Genomic DNA, 17,569 nt, shown 5'->3' with positions numbered 1-17,569 from the left:
GGGGTCACAGGTATTCAGACCCAGCAGACCTCATCCAGTGTTTGTGGGCGGTTTTCTTCACAGGGGCTTTTGCTGCCTTTGCCTCCTCCAAGCCTGGTGAACCCTGTTCTTACCCAGGTTCCAATTCAGTGACAGCCCCTTCAATTCCCTGATGGCCTTGCTCAGATCAGGACAGGAATCTGGCAGCTCTGCAGATCGTGGCATCTGGCCTCGAACGGCCTCCCCAGTCTGCAAGGGGATTTTCCCAGTTGGTTTTTAAGGCTTGTTGAGATGGGCTGGTTAACTTCTTCATGCCCCGCTGCACTGGAAGCTTCCTGTGTGTCTTGTTATTCTCCCTGTTCCCGTTGCATTCTGAAGCACCTAGCACAGTGCCTGACATAGTGTTCAATACCTATTATTTACATTTTTAAAATTTGTTCTAATTATACATGACAGTAGAATGCATTTATGCATTTTGATAGATCATACATAAATGGAGTATAACTCCTCATTTTTGGTTGTGTTTATGGTAGGATCACCTTGGTCATGCAGTCATACGTGTACATGAGCTGGTAATGTCCATTTCACTCTACTCCCCTTCCTTCCCCCATGCCCCTTCCCCTCCCTTTACTCCCCTCAACCTTTTCCACATTAGTGTTGAAATAACCTTGAAATAAAACCAAGTCAAAACTGAGGGTTCCCTGCCAGTTCCTTTTCCATGAAAGAGACACTTCTCATTCAAGTTGGAGAAACTTTGTGTAGGAGGGACGGGCTGCCAATGGGGCAGTGCCTGAGCCCTGAGGGGCAAGGGGGCAAACAGGAAGTGGAAATCTGCTTGGCTCTTTGCTGAGCACCAGGGCGCAGGTCTACCTTGGCTCAACTTCGCGGCATGCAAGAAGAGAGACGCCTGCACCTCGGCCTGGCCACTCACCTGAGACGTTCAGCCGGAGGGACCTCGTACCTCCGGGCGGACCTTCTGGACTTCACGTCTTTTTGCGATATGGAGAGGCTCGGGCTCCAGGGGAAGGTGGCTGGGAGGCCGTGCTCGGGCCTTTCACTGGAAGGAAAGCCTCTGGAAGGCGTCAGTCATCCGCTCTATCGTGGTCACAGCTTTTGTTGCACAGGCCTTTGCCGGTCGCAGGGCACATTAGCCAGCCCTGTGTTGCTGTCTTGGCACCACAGGGTCCTTCGTGGGCACCCTGCTGTGGTGTTGTGGCATGACCATTCCTGGTGTGGGAGGTGAACAGACCCAGGCTTAGCGTGCATGTGAACTTGGGACTTAGGGATTCGCTGTGTCGTTGGCCATCCCAAAGTCGGGGGTCTGCCGCACTGTGCTCCTGGGCTCCAGTCAGCCTGCGTTTTCAGTGTCCCTTCCACGGAGGGTCAGCCAGGAGTCCAGCTTGAAATAAATCACCTCAGGAGCAATGGGATTTTATTCCTGCAACTTAAAAGGGGCCTGTTCCCTTGGTTCTGAGGAACGCAGTGTCTGCAGAGGGCACGTCCTCGCACCACGCGTGCCTGGGTGGCAGGCAGGGACTGTTCCGCCTTGTGGTCTGAGTGGATGACGTCTCATCTGAGCCTCAGTTTCCGCCTGGGTAAAATAGGGACAGATGTGTTTAATCAGATAAGGAATATCCTTCAAAAACCGCCTAGCCCAGCACTCATGGCCGTCCCACGTACACCTCCGGAGGTCTTCCCTGCCCTGCCGTCGACGCCCTTTTTCTGTGGAAAGCCTCTGTGTGGCAGTGCCATCCCACGCCTGGGTGACACAGCCTGTGCTTGGCTGCAGCTCAGAAGGGGCAGGGATCCCGGCTTCAGAGAGCAGGGGAGGGCGATTTCAGCAGCCGGGAGACCCAGGGTTGTGCCTGCCGTGGTCCTTGGAGATGGAGCGTGTCTTTGGGAGCATGTGCACAGGAGCCTGAAGACCCGGATGCAGGAGGCAGGAGGCCTGCCCTGCCCTGCCCTGCCCTGCCCTCCCCGGGCAGGTGGACTCAGGCAGGGTTGCCGCCCTCAGCGTGTACGCAGTGACCTCAGGAATCCGGCAGTGCTGCAGATCGCGGCATCCGACCTCCCAGGGCCTCCCCAGCCTGGCCTTGTCCAGGCTGCTACTGTTCCCTGTGTAGTTGTGACACTCCAGCCAAACTACGGTGCCTGGCAGTGGCAGCGCCTCCCCACGGCAGGCCCTTGCTGGGGGGCCACAGTGTGCGGCCCTCAGAAGGGATGTGGACGTGGGCAGCTTCTCGGGCTGACTCGTTCCCACGAGGCCCAGGGGAAGGGCACGCTCTTTCCTACCATTGGAGGAGAGAGGTGTGACGTAGGCCACCCAGCTGATCTTTGCTTCCAAGTCTTTGTTCCCACAGCCTGCAGAGACCGTTCAGGGCTGGTTGGTCAGTGGGCGAGTCAGCATTGGCTGTGGCTGGCTGGGTGGCCCTGGTCTCTCCCTGAACCAGCAGCCTCCCCTTGGGCGGGTGGCCAGCCGGGACCAGACTCTGGTGGATTGGCTTCCAGACCTTCATCTTCTCCATTTCTCATCACACAACGGTTTGTTCAGTGAGCAGGGTGAGGGTCTGTTAGTAAATGCAGCGATAGAGGTCCCTCCCTCCCATAGCTTGTCATCTCCCTGAGGGGGCAGATCCACGAGCAGCACAAAGAACATTTTTCCTCCTCTGATGACAAGTACAGTGGCTGTGGGGTGGGGTGGGGTAGGGCTTGCCGTTTTTAGTAGTTTGGTCAGCAGGGATTTGTGCGTGTGGTTTGAGCACATACCTGAAGAATAAGAAGGAATGAGTCATGGAGCTATCTGGGGAAAGAGCTGAGGCTGAGGTAAGTGCAAAGGCCCTGAGGCCATTTCTCAGTTGCTCAGTCAGAGACCACAAGGGGGTCATATGCCTGGAAGAGAGTGAGTCCCCAGAAAAGTAGTGGTAGACGATGTCAGAGAGGAAGGGAGGCCCATTTGTGCTGGGTCTTATGGGCATTGGAAGAGAGGCAGGAGTCAGCTCATATGTATCAGGATTACTTGGCTACTCCTGTGTTGCTGATTATCCATAGGCAGCAAAATATAAGCCAAGAGACCACAGAGGAAGGGCTTGCTCTAATTCAGACAGAAGATGAGTGTGTCTCGGGCCAGCGTGGGTGATTGAGGCATTGAAAGAGTTGAGTCTGGGTCCCTGTTGCTTGCATTCTCTCTAACCCTGGGGTGAGTTGCTTCATCTCATTAATTTTCTCAGCTCTACGATCGAGATGCTAAAACTGACACTTCCTGGCATGGTGGCATGGCAGTAGCCAGGTGTCACCAGGAGCAGAGAGGCACGTCCCTTACTTACCTCCTGGTGCTGAAGCTTGACACACTGCCCCTGCCATCACATCACACTGAAAGGTGCGATGCAGCTGAGGCTGAAACACCAAGATCCCAGCCGCTGCCTGCTGGACAGGCGCCTCCAGAACTGGAGGCCCGGAGGTGTCCACACGTGCTCCAGTCCAACCTAGTGTGTTTCCGGTTTGGAATTCGGGCCCAGCATGAGGCGTTTTCCTATTTTCAGCCTCGTTCCTCCAGCCTCCTGCCGTGCCATGGCCCCGTGGACCTGAGGAGAGGCAAAAGAGACTTGTGATCCACTGTGAGAAAAGCTGGATTCCAGACTCAGGCATCCGGAGCGCTCCGGCAGTCTGTTGAGAGCCCGTAATTTGGGCCCGTCAGAGTTCTGGGTGCCTGTCAGAGAAGGTGGGGGAACCCCAGGAGTAGATGGAATTCCTGCTCCGTGTGTGAGCAGGGTGCCCAGCTGCCTCGCAGGGTCCCATCCCCTGGGCTTCCCGGGAAGGCGGAAGTGGGATTTTCAGGTGCATTTTACTACTCTGTGGAATTCGTGAAACTTCGATTTCCACAGTACTTTACTTGCAGTCCGAGTCTCTTGATATGACAAGATCGGCGTTGGCGATCAGGCTTGGTGAATGACAGAGCCGTTGCTGTCGGGGCTGAGTTTCCTCTTTGTTATTTTCCCCAAGCTCTGAGGACCTCTGCTGCCCAGAGTCTCCTGGCTGTCCCATTCTTGGATACAGCCGGACCAGCTTTGGACATCGACATTTCCTTCGTCCAGGGTCACTGACCTTTTTCACTGAGCAGAAGGACAAAGAGAACTGATGGGGACCCTTTTACTGGTGAGGAAAGGGTGTTGGTACCCATTCTACTGAGGTTCTGTAGGCGACTTTCATTCCAAAGAGTGTGTCTCTCCTGGACACAGGCCACCCTGAGGACTTGTGCCGCATCCACCTGCCACCGGAGGCAGGTCCTCTGTGCCACAGCATGTCTGTTCATACCACGTAGGTGGTCACCCCACTTGAGAGCATCTGTTCCTTCAACAGCCTCTTTAACCCTGCTGTGGTTCAGTGTAGCCTCTTTCCTGACTGCTGGGATAATAATGGTGGACTATGCGACTCTAGAGGGGTCTCTTCCAAGGTGGAATTTCCGGATCTACATTCTGCATGTCCCAGGAGAAGGTGCTGCTAATTCAACAGAACTCGTTAAACTGGGCATTTATGTTTCGATGACATTTAAAAGAAATTGCTCTGATTCTTTGCTATGATCGCTTGCCATTGAAACATATTTTCATAAAATAGGACTTGTGCTTTCTCCCCTCCGCCTTCAAAAGGATCCGTTTATTCCCTGAGTTCAAGAAACTCGGCTGTAGTTCTGCTACTTTTTTACCTCCAGCTTCCCAGAGTCCTCTGGGTGGAGGGGTAGACTAGCCTTCCCACCAGATGCTCCTTTTCCTTTGGCGTTCTCCCCTGCACATTGGGAGAGCTGGAGGGACTTCACTTGGTGACCTAGTGCAGGGACCTCTGGGCCGTGGGCCTGCGGCGGGCCTGGAGCAGTTTCTCGTTAAGCCAGACAGAAAGCTGTCCGCGGGCCTGTGCCTGGCGCTCCTTTTCCGGCCCTGGGGGGCTCATAACTGGGCTTCTGGAAACCTGGTACACAGGAAGGCATCTGGAACATTCCAGCTTCCATATGGGAGCCCGTCAGGGAATGTCATTGTGTTTTGGCCTGGCAGCCTCTCTGGCATCTTTATTGAAAGTTGGGGGGAAAAAAATCTACTTGGAAAATGGAAGGGGACAGGTGGGAAGGGTTGCATTGATTCTTTGCAACCAGGTGACTGAAGAGCACATTACCTATAAATACAGAGTGCACCAAGCGGAGAGCGTGCATTCAGATCAAAGGTGCGGGGCACCTAAAACATCTCATTCCTTTCCTTCTGTCCCTCTGCGCATCCTGTCCACAGCGGGATCTGTACCAGAGCAGGCGTGAGGCGGAGTGATGTAGCCACACCGGCATCTGTGTCACAAGCGAGAGAAGCAGAGAGTGACGATGCCTATGTGGGACGTTTTTCCAGGATTTAAAGCAAGATCTAGTTGTGGATTCAGCTGAAAACCTCTCAACCCATTGTGAGTAGAGGGTTTAGAGGGGAAACAAAGTCACTTGCGCAGGATGACTGGCAGGTCCTGGGGGCCGGCTGCCACAGGGAAGAGGTGATGGTGGGCCCCTCTGCTCCTGCATGGTGGGGACGGTCTGGGACTTGTGCGCTGATAAGGAACAACAGTCCAGGATCTGCTGTCTCTTCCAGCCTTGGGAATCTGTAGAAGTAGGTAGAACATTTCTCAGTCCAACCTCAGTCTCCTTGCAAGCTGGCGTGATGGCAGCAGCCTCAGCCAGGGGCTGAGGAGACGTCATACCACAGGCTAAGTCCCAGTTCCCTGTGAATTTGTAGCTAGTTAAGGTTTTGATCAAGACTTCCACCTGATCTTACTTGGGCCAAATATTCTGGAAAATATGACAGACATGCCGGCCCTAAAAGGCTGCATTGACTCCTCTTTTTTTTTTTGTTTTTTTGCTTCAGCTTAAACCTGTTCCTTGGCCACCGCAGAAATAAGAGCATGTTATCGTGGGTGGACACAATTTGAAGTGCTTGATTAACCCAGCAATTAATAAAAATGAAGAGGTGACAATTGGTGTTACCAAGCTACGGTCAAAAGCAATGTTCTTGGCCTCCCTCCAGGCAAACAGATTGGTGGCAAAGCCACCCGTGGGGAAGAACATCGGAATTCAGAGGAGGGAAGCCGGTTGGGAACCATACTCTGGTGGAGCGGGGTGTCAGGAGGGCTGGGTCAGCTGACCGTCTCCATCACCTAATCCACAGACTGCGTTGGGTGATTCCCGAGTGCGGCACTGTGCCAGGAGTCCAGGAGGCCTGCTTGGGTCAAGATCAGCCTCCCGTGAAGAGGCGCACTCTGTCACGGAAGCAGGAGCCTCTAGTTCATCATGGTCAGTGCAGCCCGAACACCTTTCTGGCAGCTTAGCCAGACATGCAGGGCATTCCAGGAGCCGGGGGGCTCAGGTGGGGCACAAAGAAAAAGCTGGGTTTCTGGGTAGTTGTGAAGTGGGAGGCTGGACACACACCCGCCTAACTCCGTCTCTGCTGTTGACAGGTGGGGCCGGGGGCAGATCACCGACTCCCGCTGTGAGTGGCTTTCGTCATCTGTGAAATGGGGTGAAGGTCCGTATCTCAGGGGCTCGCGGGAGGATTCCTTGTCAATTTGCAGAGAAGGTTCCCGAGCAGAGGTGGAGGGGTCTCTGCCGCCAGGTGGGAACAGTGTCTGCATACGGCATGCTGATTTTACCTCCGCAGACATTTACCTGTACCCCCTTTCAGCTGTGTCTCGCCGCGAGGCATCATAGTCCTGCCCTGTGAAACACAGCCACTGTCGGTGATGCTGGTGACAAGTAATGACATGTTGGTGCTTTGTCTTTTCCTGGGGAGGTGATGTGCAGAGGTGATGGTTCAATGAGCAGATGCGGCGCGTTAGGTGAATTAGGGCCGAGAACGGAAGTGAGGCCCTGTCTGGTTGGGTCTGGAGTCGGGTTCTGGCCTCCCCTTCATTAACCACAGGCCTGAGGCAGGGCCCCTCCCAGGCTGAGCTTCGACCTCCTCTAATTGAAGCTTACGTATTTAGGTACTGAGACGTGACGTTTTCCCTTAAGAGTTCCAAGGAAAGTTCTGAGGGGAGCAGCTGCCTTTAATAGAAAGTCGTTTTGAGAGGGGACTGTGGAAATAAAATACAAACCACGCATGTGACATAAAATTTACCAATAGCACCATGAGAGGTGACGTTAATTTTAATAACGTGTTGTATGTAATGTAGTATAAGTACGCTATCTCAAAAAATCAAGACTTTGCATTCTTTATTTTGTAATACTTTGAAATGTGATGTACATTTTAATCTGTAGCAAAGCTCAAGTCAGACGGGCTGCATTTCAATCACTCTGTAGCTGCCAGGGCTTTTGGCTGCCATATTGGACAGGGTGGCTCCCAGGGCAGCCAGTGCCACCAGTGAGGTGACTCTGTGGGACAAGCGAGTTTTTTTTTTTTTTTTTTCCTCCATTCTCCTCTGTCCTTTCCAATTCTACCTTTCTCCATCCATCTCTCTTCTCCTGGTCCTCTTCCTGTGAGGAACAGAGAGATAAATGGCCAGTGGAGACCAGCGTGAATGCTTTCTGTAACTGGATTTTAGGGGAAAAGAAGACTGAGATGAGTCTCATGGAAAGGCATAGAGAGGCGATGCACGAGGGGCTCTTAGAAGTCTTGAGAATAGCAGTAGCAGCCGAAGTGCATTAAGCGTTTATTACATGTCACGGACTATTTTCAACATTATACTGGACCATTTTATTCGATCCTTCCAGAACCCTGGGAAGTAATCATCTCTCCCATTTTGAAGATGGGATCACTGGGGCAGGAGAGGTTAAGATACTTTCCCAGAGTCACACAGTAAGGTTTGAACTCACAAAACCTGTCTTGGGAGTCCTGTTGTGCCAGTCACATCAAGAAATCTTCAGGGAGAAAACATGGAGGAGCCTTGGACTTCTGTTTGGCAGGGACTAGGTAGCTGGCTTACCCCACAGAAGCTGGGGCACAGAGGCCCAAGGGACCATCTGCACTCAGCTGAACTTTGCAACATTGTTAAGAGTAACTCTATGGTATTGGCACCACCTGGGTACTTGGTCCCTTCCCTTTAGGCCCACAAAATGAACTTTTGAAAAGAAGTTAGTTTTGTTCACATCTGGATTCGTGGCTGGCACTAGCAGAGGCTCTGTGATGTCTGTGGAAGTCAGTGAGCAGCTCTGGAGGCCTTGTAGGCGATGATCCGAGTCTGCCAGGAGCCCCTGGAGGCTGTTGTGACTTTGGGAGTGGCTTTATAGATGTAGCCCAGGGGAAGGGGCTCTCAAGGAGAGATGACCTGCCTGTTCAGATACAGAGTTCCTGCTGAGCTGAGGATAGTCATAAAGGCCAGTTGATGTGTCCCCTGGCAAAACCTTTCTCTTGTCGATTTTTTAGATTGAAAAGCAGCATAGTAGCTGGCCAAGTGCGGAAAGCACTTGCATGCAGCTTCAAGTCGCCTGGCAGAGGCCACCATGCCTATGTGCCTATGTGACCTCAGGGCCCAGGTCAGGGATGGGGCATCAGCAGGACCCCTGGGCCCTGCCCCCACCCCTTGTCCCTTCTGGGGATTATCCACTGTCCTCACTTGTGATCCCAGAGATGGCTTCATGTTGCCCATAGTGTCAAGCAAGTCCTGGTGGCTGGAGCTGCCATGGGGACTGACGTGGGGCCTGGATGTTCACTCCTGTGCTACTGATCGTCTCCAGGGGCTTCTGACCTGGTTCCTGTGACTGTGGAACAGATGAGGAACTGAGGCTCCAGGGCTCAAGGCTGGAGATGAGAGCCGTGTGCCCCAAAGCCTGCATTCTGGACCATTCCATCTACTTTCTTCTATGACCTTTAGTCTGAAATCCCAAGATTGGGACATTCAGGTTGAGTGACACCTAGGAGTAGCTGCTGCATGGCTGCAGAGAGACCAGCTGTTGCATATTGGAGCCCAGGTGCAGATGTGCTCCCAGGCCCCGGGGACTGTGGCCTGCCTCTCACCTGCCAGAGTGACAGGGCTGGCAGAGCCCATCCTGGATGTGGCTGCAGGAAGTCTCAGACCAGGGGACACGTGAGTTCCTCATTGTCCTGTCCTTCCGACCCCCACTTGGTAGTGACAAGGGCTCTCAGGCACTGGCCAGGGCAGCTCCCGATTAAACAAATCAAATGGCTCATTCCTATGAAGTGCCCTGTGGCCAAGTGCCAGCTAACTCACCGCCCGCTGCAGGGCGTGGCGGGGTCTGCCGCCAGGGAGCTGGGGACTTTCAGTCAGTGCGCAGGGGATGGAGCAGCATGGCCGACTGAGGAGGGCAGCCCTGCCTGGCCTGGCGTTCCCTGGAGTGCTCCGAGGTGGAGGTGGCGTATGTGCTTCAGGCAGAGGAGTTTGCTGTCTCTCTGGCGTGGCCCTCTGCCCTCAGGGTTCCCTGACCAAGAGGGACAGGTGGCGGCTGTCATTCTGCAGTTGGCCCTGGCCTGAGAGAACCTGGCCAACAATTCTGGAATGGAGATCCCGCCTGCCCCTCCTCCCCAGCTTCTGTGGCCTGGAGACTGCAGCTTGACCCCAGCAGCCAGGGGCAGAGAGCTCCCTCAGCCTGCCATAGTCACGGGAGTGGGGGGTGGGCAGAAATATACTCCCTTGTGCTAGGATTCAGCCCTGGGGACTGACATTTAATTCAGAAAGACAAAAGAAGTCACCCTTCTGGAGGTGGCGGTGATCCTGATGAGTGGGCCCTGAGTCAACAGCTTACCCTCTGCTGGCCACTGGGCCAATGGACAGCACAGATTGTACGGTGTGGCTCTGGAGCTGGGAGGACTGGGGTAGAGCCCACATCCTTTGCTTAGCTGTGTGACCTTGGGCGAGTTCTTTGACTTCTCTGACCCTCTAAAATGGGAATTATGCTAGTTCCCACCTCTTGAAATCGTGTTAATTAGTCCATGCGAGGCATGGAACCGTCCAGCAGGCTGGTGGCCCCATGAACATTCATGGACTGGGATGGACAGTTAGGTGTAGTGGGTAGGCTTTTAGTCCCTGTTTCCAGACAGGGAGACTGAGGCACAGAAAGGCTGAGTTCCTGGCCCAGCATTTTACAGCAGGTAAGTGGCTGAGCTGGAATTCAAACCAGAGATGTCTGAGCCCTGACCCCTCAGGGAGCGATGGGCTTACCTGGCGTTTCCACCTGAGGATGACGTTAGTTCAGGAAGATGCCCCCGTACTCAGAATGCATTCAGGAAAACTGGGCAAACACTCTTTCATTTTATGATCCATTTAAAATGATAAGCATAGCTGGTGCTTACCAAACACATTGTTCCATTTCAGCTGCTGAGTTGATGTGGGTTAACTGTTTGGGTCGGGCCCTGAGGCCTCGGTGGGGAGTCTGAGAACAGGTCATCCCGCTGCCCATCTCCGCGGCAGGGCTGAAGACAAGGTGCCCCAGGTGGGAGGACGTCACTGTGGAGCCTTCCAGAGGTCGAGACTCTGATCTTTGTGCCTGTTGCCTGACCCAGGTGCCCGGTCCTCCAAACCCTTCGTGTCTGTGCTGGCCCATCCACAGGGACCTGGCTGAGGATCAGCTGAGGTTTTAAGTTTGACAAAGCTAAGATGACAAAGCGCAGCCTGTTTAAATATCATTTCCTCTATTCAGTTCCCTAAGCAGAGGCAGAAATAGAGGACCAGAGGACAGGAATAGAGGAGGGAGAGAACATGCCTTGGGGGCAGGGAAGGAGGAATGTCAGGGCTGGGAGGCGAGGGGGAGGAGGGGGAGGGGAGGAGGGCGGTGACATGGTGACTTGAACTTGACTCTTAGCTCTTTCACAGGGTGGGGCAGGGCCAGAGGTGGGAGGCAGATCCTGGTCTGATGGAGGAAGGACAGGGAGGAGAGGGGGAGTGCAGGCAGGCAGGCAGTGGGAGGCTGAAGAAGGGCACGTGAATGCGAACAAAGAGCGGCTGGTGCCTGAGCCGAGTGCAGGCCACCTGATGGAGCCTCGCCGATCGGCACACTGAGGCCCCCTGTTGGCCAACCGCGGCTCAGCAGCAGCATCGGGCTCCTGCTCCCGGGCTCCCAGGCCGGTGCCCGGTAGGCCAGTGGGGTAGCGCATGCCGAGCGCCTCTGCGCAGGGATTCCACCGGGGTCTGAAGGTCAGAGCCCCACCTCTGGCTGCCCTCCTGCACCCCAGCTTCCCGGCAGGGTCCCCGTGAGGGATGCCGACCTTCCGTGCTCAGCCCGGAGCCGAGTGCTCCTTTGGCCGCGGTTCGGAACAGGCTACACAAATAAACCCCACCGTGCGTCTGTCTCATCAGTCCGGGAACAGCGCGAGCCGGGGCGTGCCTGCCTCCAGCGCCGCTCGTGCCAGGGGGGTTAAAAAAAGAACTACTCACGCCGATCCAAAGGCTTTTTGTGGGCAGGGCCGAAATAATAAAGCCAAACTCAAAGTCAGATCGTCAGGAGCGAGGCTGTGCGCTCCCTGCTCGAAGTCATCTCTTCACTACTGGGACAAGCAGCCGAGTCCCTGCCCTTTCGCGGATCCCCCTGTTGCTGGGGGCAGCCGGGGCAGAGGTGAGTGGGCACATTTTCGGTTCAAAGGGTCCAATTTTCCTGTCAAAGGCTCTCCTGTTTGTTTTCCCAGCAAGGTCATTTCCAGACTCCAAACCTTGCCTGTCATGCAGGTGGTGCGCCTCTTCCTTCAGCCTGCATCTGGACCAGCTCCCAGCAGGGCCGGGATGGGCCCTCTAATTCCATGGGAACTCGCCGCATAGATGTGGAAACTCAGGTTCAAGGGCAGAGGACTTGCCAGTGACTGTTGCCCAGTTTTTGGCAGCGATGGCAGTGGCGACGGTGACCGTGGTGGTGATGGGGAGGATGAGCCGCTGCCTGTGTTCCCAGGCCTGGCACTGCGTTCTCTGATGGGGAGGACTAGGTTAGTAGTCGTCGTGGGTGGCATTTATAGTGCACCTACAAGGTTCTGGGCACTCTGTTCGCTTCCTCTGGGAATGACACTAAGGTACCAACACCCCTGTGCCCTCCTGATGTGGTCACTGATGGAGACAGGGGCAGGGTCCAGTCAAAGGCTGGGTTCTGCAGAGCCACGGGGCCCCTTGAGGGTCAGGCCCGCTTGCTGGGCCTGGAGTGGCTTCCCCTGTGGATGAGCGAGCAGCCGGCTGATAGGTGAGGGATGCCTTCCCTTCTGATCCCACTTCCTCAGGCCTCTGGAACGTCCCCACCCCCAGCACACCTCTGGGTCCCCAGCATTTGCGCCTGTGCGGTTTTCATTTGTTGAGTTAGAAATAGACCTGATTTCCAGGAGCCGGGATCGTCGAGCTAGATTAACACATTAACATTAGTAACCGTTGTTAACTTCTGTTCTTTCAGGCTCTGACCTGAATTTTTTTTTTTTCCTAAAGGTCATCAATTCACCACATTTCCTTCATTAGCAATTAGTAGCCACAACGATTTGATATTGTCGACAGTATGGTTCATGCAGAGGAAAAAACTCCAGTATTTCAGGAAAAAGTTGCAGAGAGAAAGAAAAGCAGAAGAGAGGAGATGGTAGTAGTGTTCAGCCTTAGAAGGAGAAACTTGCTTGCACTCCTGTTTCCTGACAGCTTTGGCTTACAATAGGTGCTCATTAAATGTTCATTCAAATGACTTGGTATTATAGCAGGCAAGAGCACAGATTCTGGGTTTGGGTTTGAATCCGGATTCCACCACATCCAAGCTGTATGAGTTTGGGTCATTTTCTTAACTTCCCTGGCCCTCGGTTTCCTCTCTTTAAAATGGGCTCCCCCCAGGTGGTGGCTGTGGGGACCAGTGGAGTTCTGTATGTGTATTGCTGACGAGGCTTCAGGGTGGTCCTGCGAGCTCCCACCTGTGCCCAGGTCTGCGTCACACAGCTGTGATGAGGACTGAGCTGTTTTCCTGGGGCTCCTGTGAGAGGGTCACAAATAGGGAGGCCTTTATTGTCTTGTGGTTCTAGAGGCCAGAAATCTGAAATCCAAGATGCTGGCCCAGCCGGCAGCCTCTGAGCCCTGGAGGGGAGCCTCCCTGGCCTCTTCTTGGTGACCAGTGTTTTGCCCTTGTCACTGGGATCCTTGGCCTGTGGAGGTGTCACCCTGACCTTTGGCTTCTCGTGTGTCCTCCCCGTGGGTGTCTCTCCCCATGGCTGTGGGGACTCTCGTTATGCTGTTTGAGGGCCACCTGATTCCAGGGTGACCTCAGCTCAGTCACATCTGCAGTGATGCTGTTCCAGGTAAGGTCACATGCTCATCTATGGGGAGGTCGGACCTCAACGTTTCAGCCCATAACTCGGATGGAATGAGCGGTTCTGCTGAAGCTTTGAGCACAGGACCTAGAGCAGAAGAGTGCCAGCTGGCAGGAGCGGTGCCTGTTGCTATGATACCCACCCTCCCTGGCCTGCCCTTGGCTGGGGGTCCCTGGATGGTCCTCTGAACATCTCTGAAGCTCAGTTTCCCACCTGTTAACTTTGATGGGCCAGTGAATTGCTCAGTCTTGCCGATCTGGGTTGCCTCTTCTGCAATGGGGAGGCAGGAGGACACATCCCTAAGGGACACCTTCCCAGGGTGAAGCAAGGGCGCCGGACACACAGTGCCTCCCAGGGTTGCCGTCCCTCCTTTCCTGTCCTGCCTGGTGCTTTGTGGCTCAGTGAGGGCAGATGGCCACTGTAGTTACCTACATAGATGGGAGGGGGATCCTCTTTCCCTTCCCAAGGGACTAGGAAGGCTCAGAGGCACCTGCAAACATGAGCTAGCTTGGCTTTTCCAGACCTTTGGATTACTCCTCAGTAAGAATGGAAAAATGCGAGTGTGTGTGTGTGTTTTTCCTGTTGGGAGCCAAACAGATTTGCGACCGAGAAGTCTAGATATCTATGGAAACAGTCCTAATTTTAGTCTTGCCACACTTAATGCCAACTCGGAGAGTGCTGTTCTGGGTCAGGGCTCAGGGAGTGGGGGAGGTGAGCAGGCTGAAGGGTCATGTCAAGCGGGGGTAGCCAGCCGATGGGCCCGTGGGCGGGTGCAGCCGAAATCTTAAGTGGCTTTTCCGAAGCGGTCACTCCGGAGGGAGACGGTCCGGAGAGGCCTGGAGGGCAGCCTGGGTCAGGCTGCGTTTTGAATGAAGGGAGCTCCCGCCCCTCCCCCCTCCCCTCCACTCGCTGGCTGATCCCCTCATTCTCCAGCAGTCTCCCTCTCTGGAGCCCCGCATTCCCGGCTCTCTGATGTTCCTGTTGAAGTCCTGCGTTAGCCTATTTAGTTCCGTGCTTGACTCCTCTGCCTTGAAGTCCTGCCATTTATTTTTGAGCCTCTCAAAGTCAGCCAGGGTCACTGTCATATCTGTATGCCGAGCCTGCTGTGCAGGGGACACGCAGGACACGCACAGTGAGTGGAATTTGACATGACTGGTGATTTCTGGTTGATTAAACCAGGGGCTGAGCAGCCACGAGAAAGGGACTTGAGAGAAGAGAGTCTAGAATGGAGTCTGCAAAAACCCTCTGGGTGGGCAGTGTTCACTGGGGAGGCGACAGCCTGCAGTTCCGTTAAGGACATGCTGAGGAGGCCCTGGGCAGCGGAGGCTCGGGTGTGGGTGCTGGGTGCCGTGGGGTGAGGGAAGAGACGGCGGAGAGCCTTTCTGCCCTCCTCCCACCTGGCCCGCCCAGCTGGAATCCTTGCAGAGTGTCAGCCCAGGGAGACCCGTGGACGGGGCCTCCTGTGTTTTGAAGTGGGATACTCAGGACTGACGCCCCTCCGTTGACACTCGGTTGCCTGCCTTAGCATGTACTTCTGCACCCCCATAACCCATCATGTCTCAGGTGTTCTTGTTCAGTCATGGTTGGAAGCAGGGCTTGTGCCCAGGGCAGGGGCTGCTGGTGTGAATTATTGCAGAGAATTTCCATATGCTTCATCTTCCCTTGGGCAGGTGAAGAGCAACGTGGTTGTGGGTAAACTGGGGAGGTGACGTGCAGGAGAGTGCAGTGGGCAGCATGGAGTGACCCGGGCCCTCTTTGGACCCCTGGGAGCCGGGCAAGGCCCAGGTAGACTAGATTCCCTGGTAGCTGGTGCCTGTGCTCGGACTTGACCCGCCTCTCCCCACCGTGGCATGAATAGCACGGGAGTGAGCTCCTGCCAAATTCTTGGGCACTACCATGGCTTCGATGTGACATGGGTCTGTCCCCAAGTGTTCATGTTAGAAGTTTGGTCCTCACGTGGTGATGGGAGGGTGGTAGGATCTCTAAGAGGTGGCCCCAGTGGAAGGGGTCTAGGTCCGTGGGGCCTTGGTCCTTTGAAAGAATCGATGCTGGCCTTGTGGAGTACGGTGAACCTCGTAAGAGTGGGTTGTTATAAAAACATCAAGCCTGGCCCTTGAATCCCTCTTTCTGTCTTGCATGTGATCTCTCCCTCTAACGGATGCTTCTGCCATGGTACTGTCTACCATGGAGCCAGCAGATGTTAATGCCATGCTCTTGGGCCACTAGAACTAAGCTGAATAAACTTCTTTTCTTTATGAAGTACCTAGCCTTGGGTGTTTTGTTATAGTGCCACAATAGAGACTAATAGGAACACTTTATCTCATTTAATCCCACTACCAATGTGGTGAAGCAAAGTTAAATTTTCCTTCATAAACAAAAGGGGAAATGGAGGCTGGGGGACTTGAAGTGACTTGTGGAGGCCTACCCCACTGGGAAGAAGTAGATGCACTGGTCCACTGTGGCCGCATCCTAACTTAGCTGTGCCGGGTAGCTACAGACCCACTGAAGGGAGCGTTCAGGTTTGGAAATGGAAGCACATGCAGGGGTGTGGTGTCACGTGCCCGCCCTGGCAAAGCTCCGCCTGGTGTATGAGAGAACCAGCAGCAGCTGGCAGCTGCTCAGGCCACAGGCCAGCCCAAGGGCTGGGCGGGAGCTTTCTGGGCAGTGGGACACCTCCTTTTTGGGTGGCTTAGTTTGTCTGGGGCTGGTGAAAGGCAGTTTGGTCCCTCAGCTGAGGGAGCAGCCCCAGCTGACAGGGTGAGTCAGAGCAGAGCCCAGAATAGAAGCCAGAGGGCACGTGTGCCAAGGCCACCTCTGTCCCGGTCATCTGGGTTTTAAGATTCCTGTTCAAGATGATTAAGCTTTTATACTAACACTGTTTGCAGACTGCTTCATGATCATTTATTAGTGTCTCCTGGCAACAGCTCCCCAGATTAGCCACATGCATTCATCAGAGGGTGCTTAGCACTGTATCCACCCAGACCCTGGCTCCCCGCAGGGGCCTCGTCAGGCCCTTTCCACCCCCTGCTCTCTCCCTCCCGCCCTCCAGGCACCAGCACCCTTTCCTGGCACCTCCCCTGTGGGCGGCTTGGGAGGGACACTCCTGTTCACGGCGGGGGCTGTGTACTGGGTGGGGAAGGTGGGCATGTTGGTGTTCCCGTTTGCACCACAGTAGGAGCACCTTGATCGAGACGAGCCTGAACTCCGCGAAGGCAAAGCTTTTCTTCTTCATCTATGAGCCTCTGGCGCCTGGAAGAGCGCCTAGCGCATAGTAGGTACTCTGTGGACATTTGGTTCAACAAAGACTGTCTGCTATGTGTCCGACTCTGTGGGAGGGGCTTCTTCCATGAGAGTCTGGTTCTCCCCGGACCCTTCCTGCTCCTCCCGGTGTATTCGTCCCCACTCTAGGGGACCGCTGAGTGTGTTGACTGGTACTGTCTGGTAAGCGTCATCATAAGCACTTGCCTAGCAGGTAATTCTCATCATGACTGAATGATAACAGAGAGGTTAAGAAACTTGCCCAAGGTCACACAGACATAATAGTTCAAGCCCTTTCTTTACCTCCACACCAGTGCCATCAGTAGAACGTGTGGTGTGAGGGACTTGCTGTTTCCACTGTCCAGTACAGGAACCGCTAGCGGTCGATGGCTAAAGACTTACACCCAAGCTAGTGCCCCTGAGTGACTTTCGTTTTCCTTTCAGTTATTTTCATTAATTTAAATAGCCACATGTGGCTGGTCCTCCATTCAGCCGCAGCTCTCTGCTAGTCCATGTCTGATAATACTGGCAGCTCTCCTTTGAGTGCCTACTACACGCTGAGCAGTCTCCAGATGCTTTCCATGGTGAATGATTTCAGTCGGGCCTCTCAACCAGGTGGATTTACAGGGGTCGGGCAGCTTCTCTACTTTGAAGATTTTACAGCAAGAAACTGGTGTAGCCAGATGCTCCCCCGGAGAACACCGCCTGCCCCAGCGCTTGAAACGACTTCTTATCTCTCTGTTTTCCGTGAGTACAGCAGTGGGCTTTGCCATGAAAAATAAGAGCCCGTTGTTCTCTATACTTGTCCCCAGAGACAGCGCTGCCCACTACACATCCCCATACAGGGGTCCACCCACTCGCAGACTCGCGATCTCGCTGTCCTGTCAGGTGGCTCAGGTGGGTGGAAGAGCGTTTATCTACGGGAGATGAAGCTGCGTCAGCGTCACTATGAAAAAAAAAAGCCAATATTCCTTACCAGGATGTTCCGTCACACCACAAAGCAAACGAGACAAACCGACTTCGTGCAATGGTGAGAATATTTCAAAGTCAGGGTGGGAAAGCCACACTGAAATGATCTGCGGTCTTGCGGGCTGAGCACCAACGGTTGC

General features: G+C 54.4%; 1 protein-coding gene across 6 annotated transcripts in view; it reads left to right on the top strand.

Moving 5' to 3' along the window:
- LARGE1 (LARGE xylosyl- and glucuronyltransferase 1) overlaps positions 1–17,569 on the top strand; it is a 493,033-nt gene that overhangs the window by 28,835 nt on the left and 446,629 nt on the right. Inside the window, exon 1 of one of the 6 annotated variants that reach the window (XM_079141605.1) lies at positions 10,881–11,500. The exons of 4 other annotated variants lie outside the window; for them this stretch is intronic. Coding sequence is in view for 1 of the 2 variants with exons in the window: in XM_079141603.1 (XP_078997729.1) it covers positions 11,701–11,861 (161 nt within the window). In the remaining variant the exon portion in view is untranslated. Of the gene's footprint in view, positions 1–10,880; positions 11,501–11,529; positions 11,862–17,569 lie in introns of those variants that run through there. One more of the 6 variants, XM_079141603.1, reaches the window with a different exon arrangement.

Source organism: Sciurus vulgaris (genome assembly GCF_902686455.1).
Source record: "Sciurus vulgaris genome assembly, chromosome: 5".
In the NCBI taxonomy this organism is placed as follows: Eukaryota; Metazoa; Chordata; class Mammalia; order Rodentia; family Sciuridae; genus Sciurus; species Sciurus vulgaris.
This window is presented reverse-complemented; position numbering and strand designations above follow the sequence as displayed.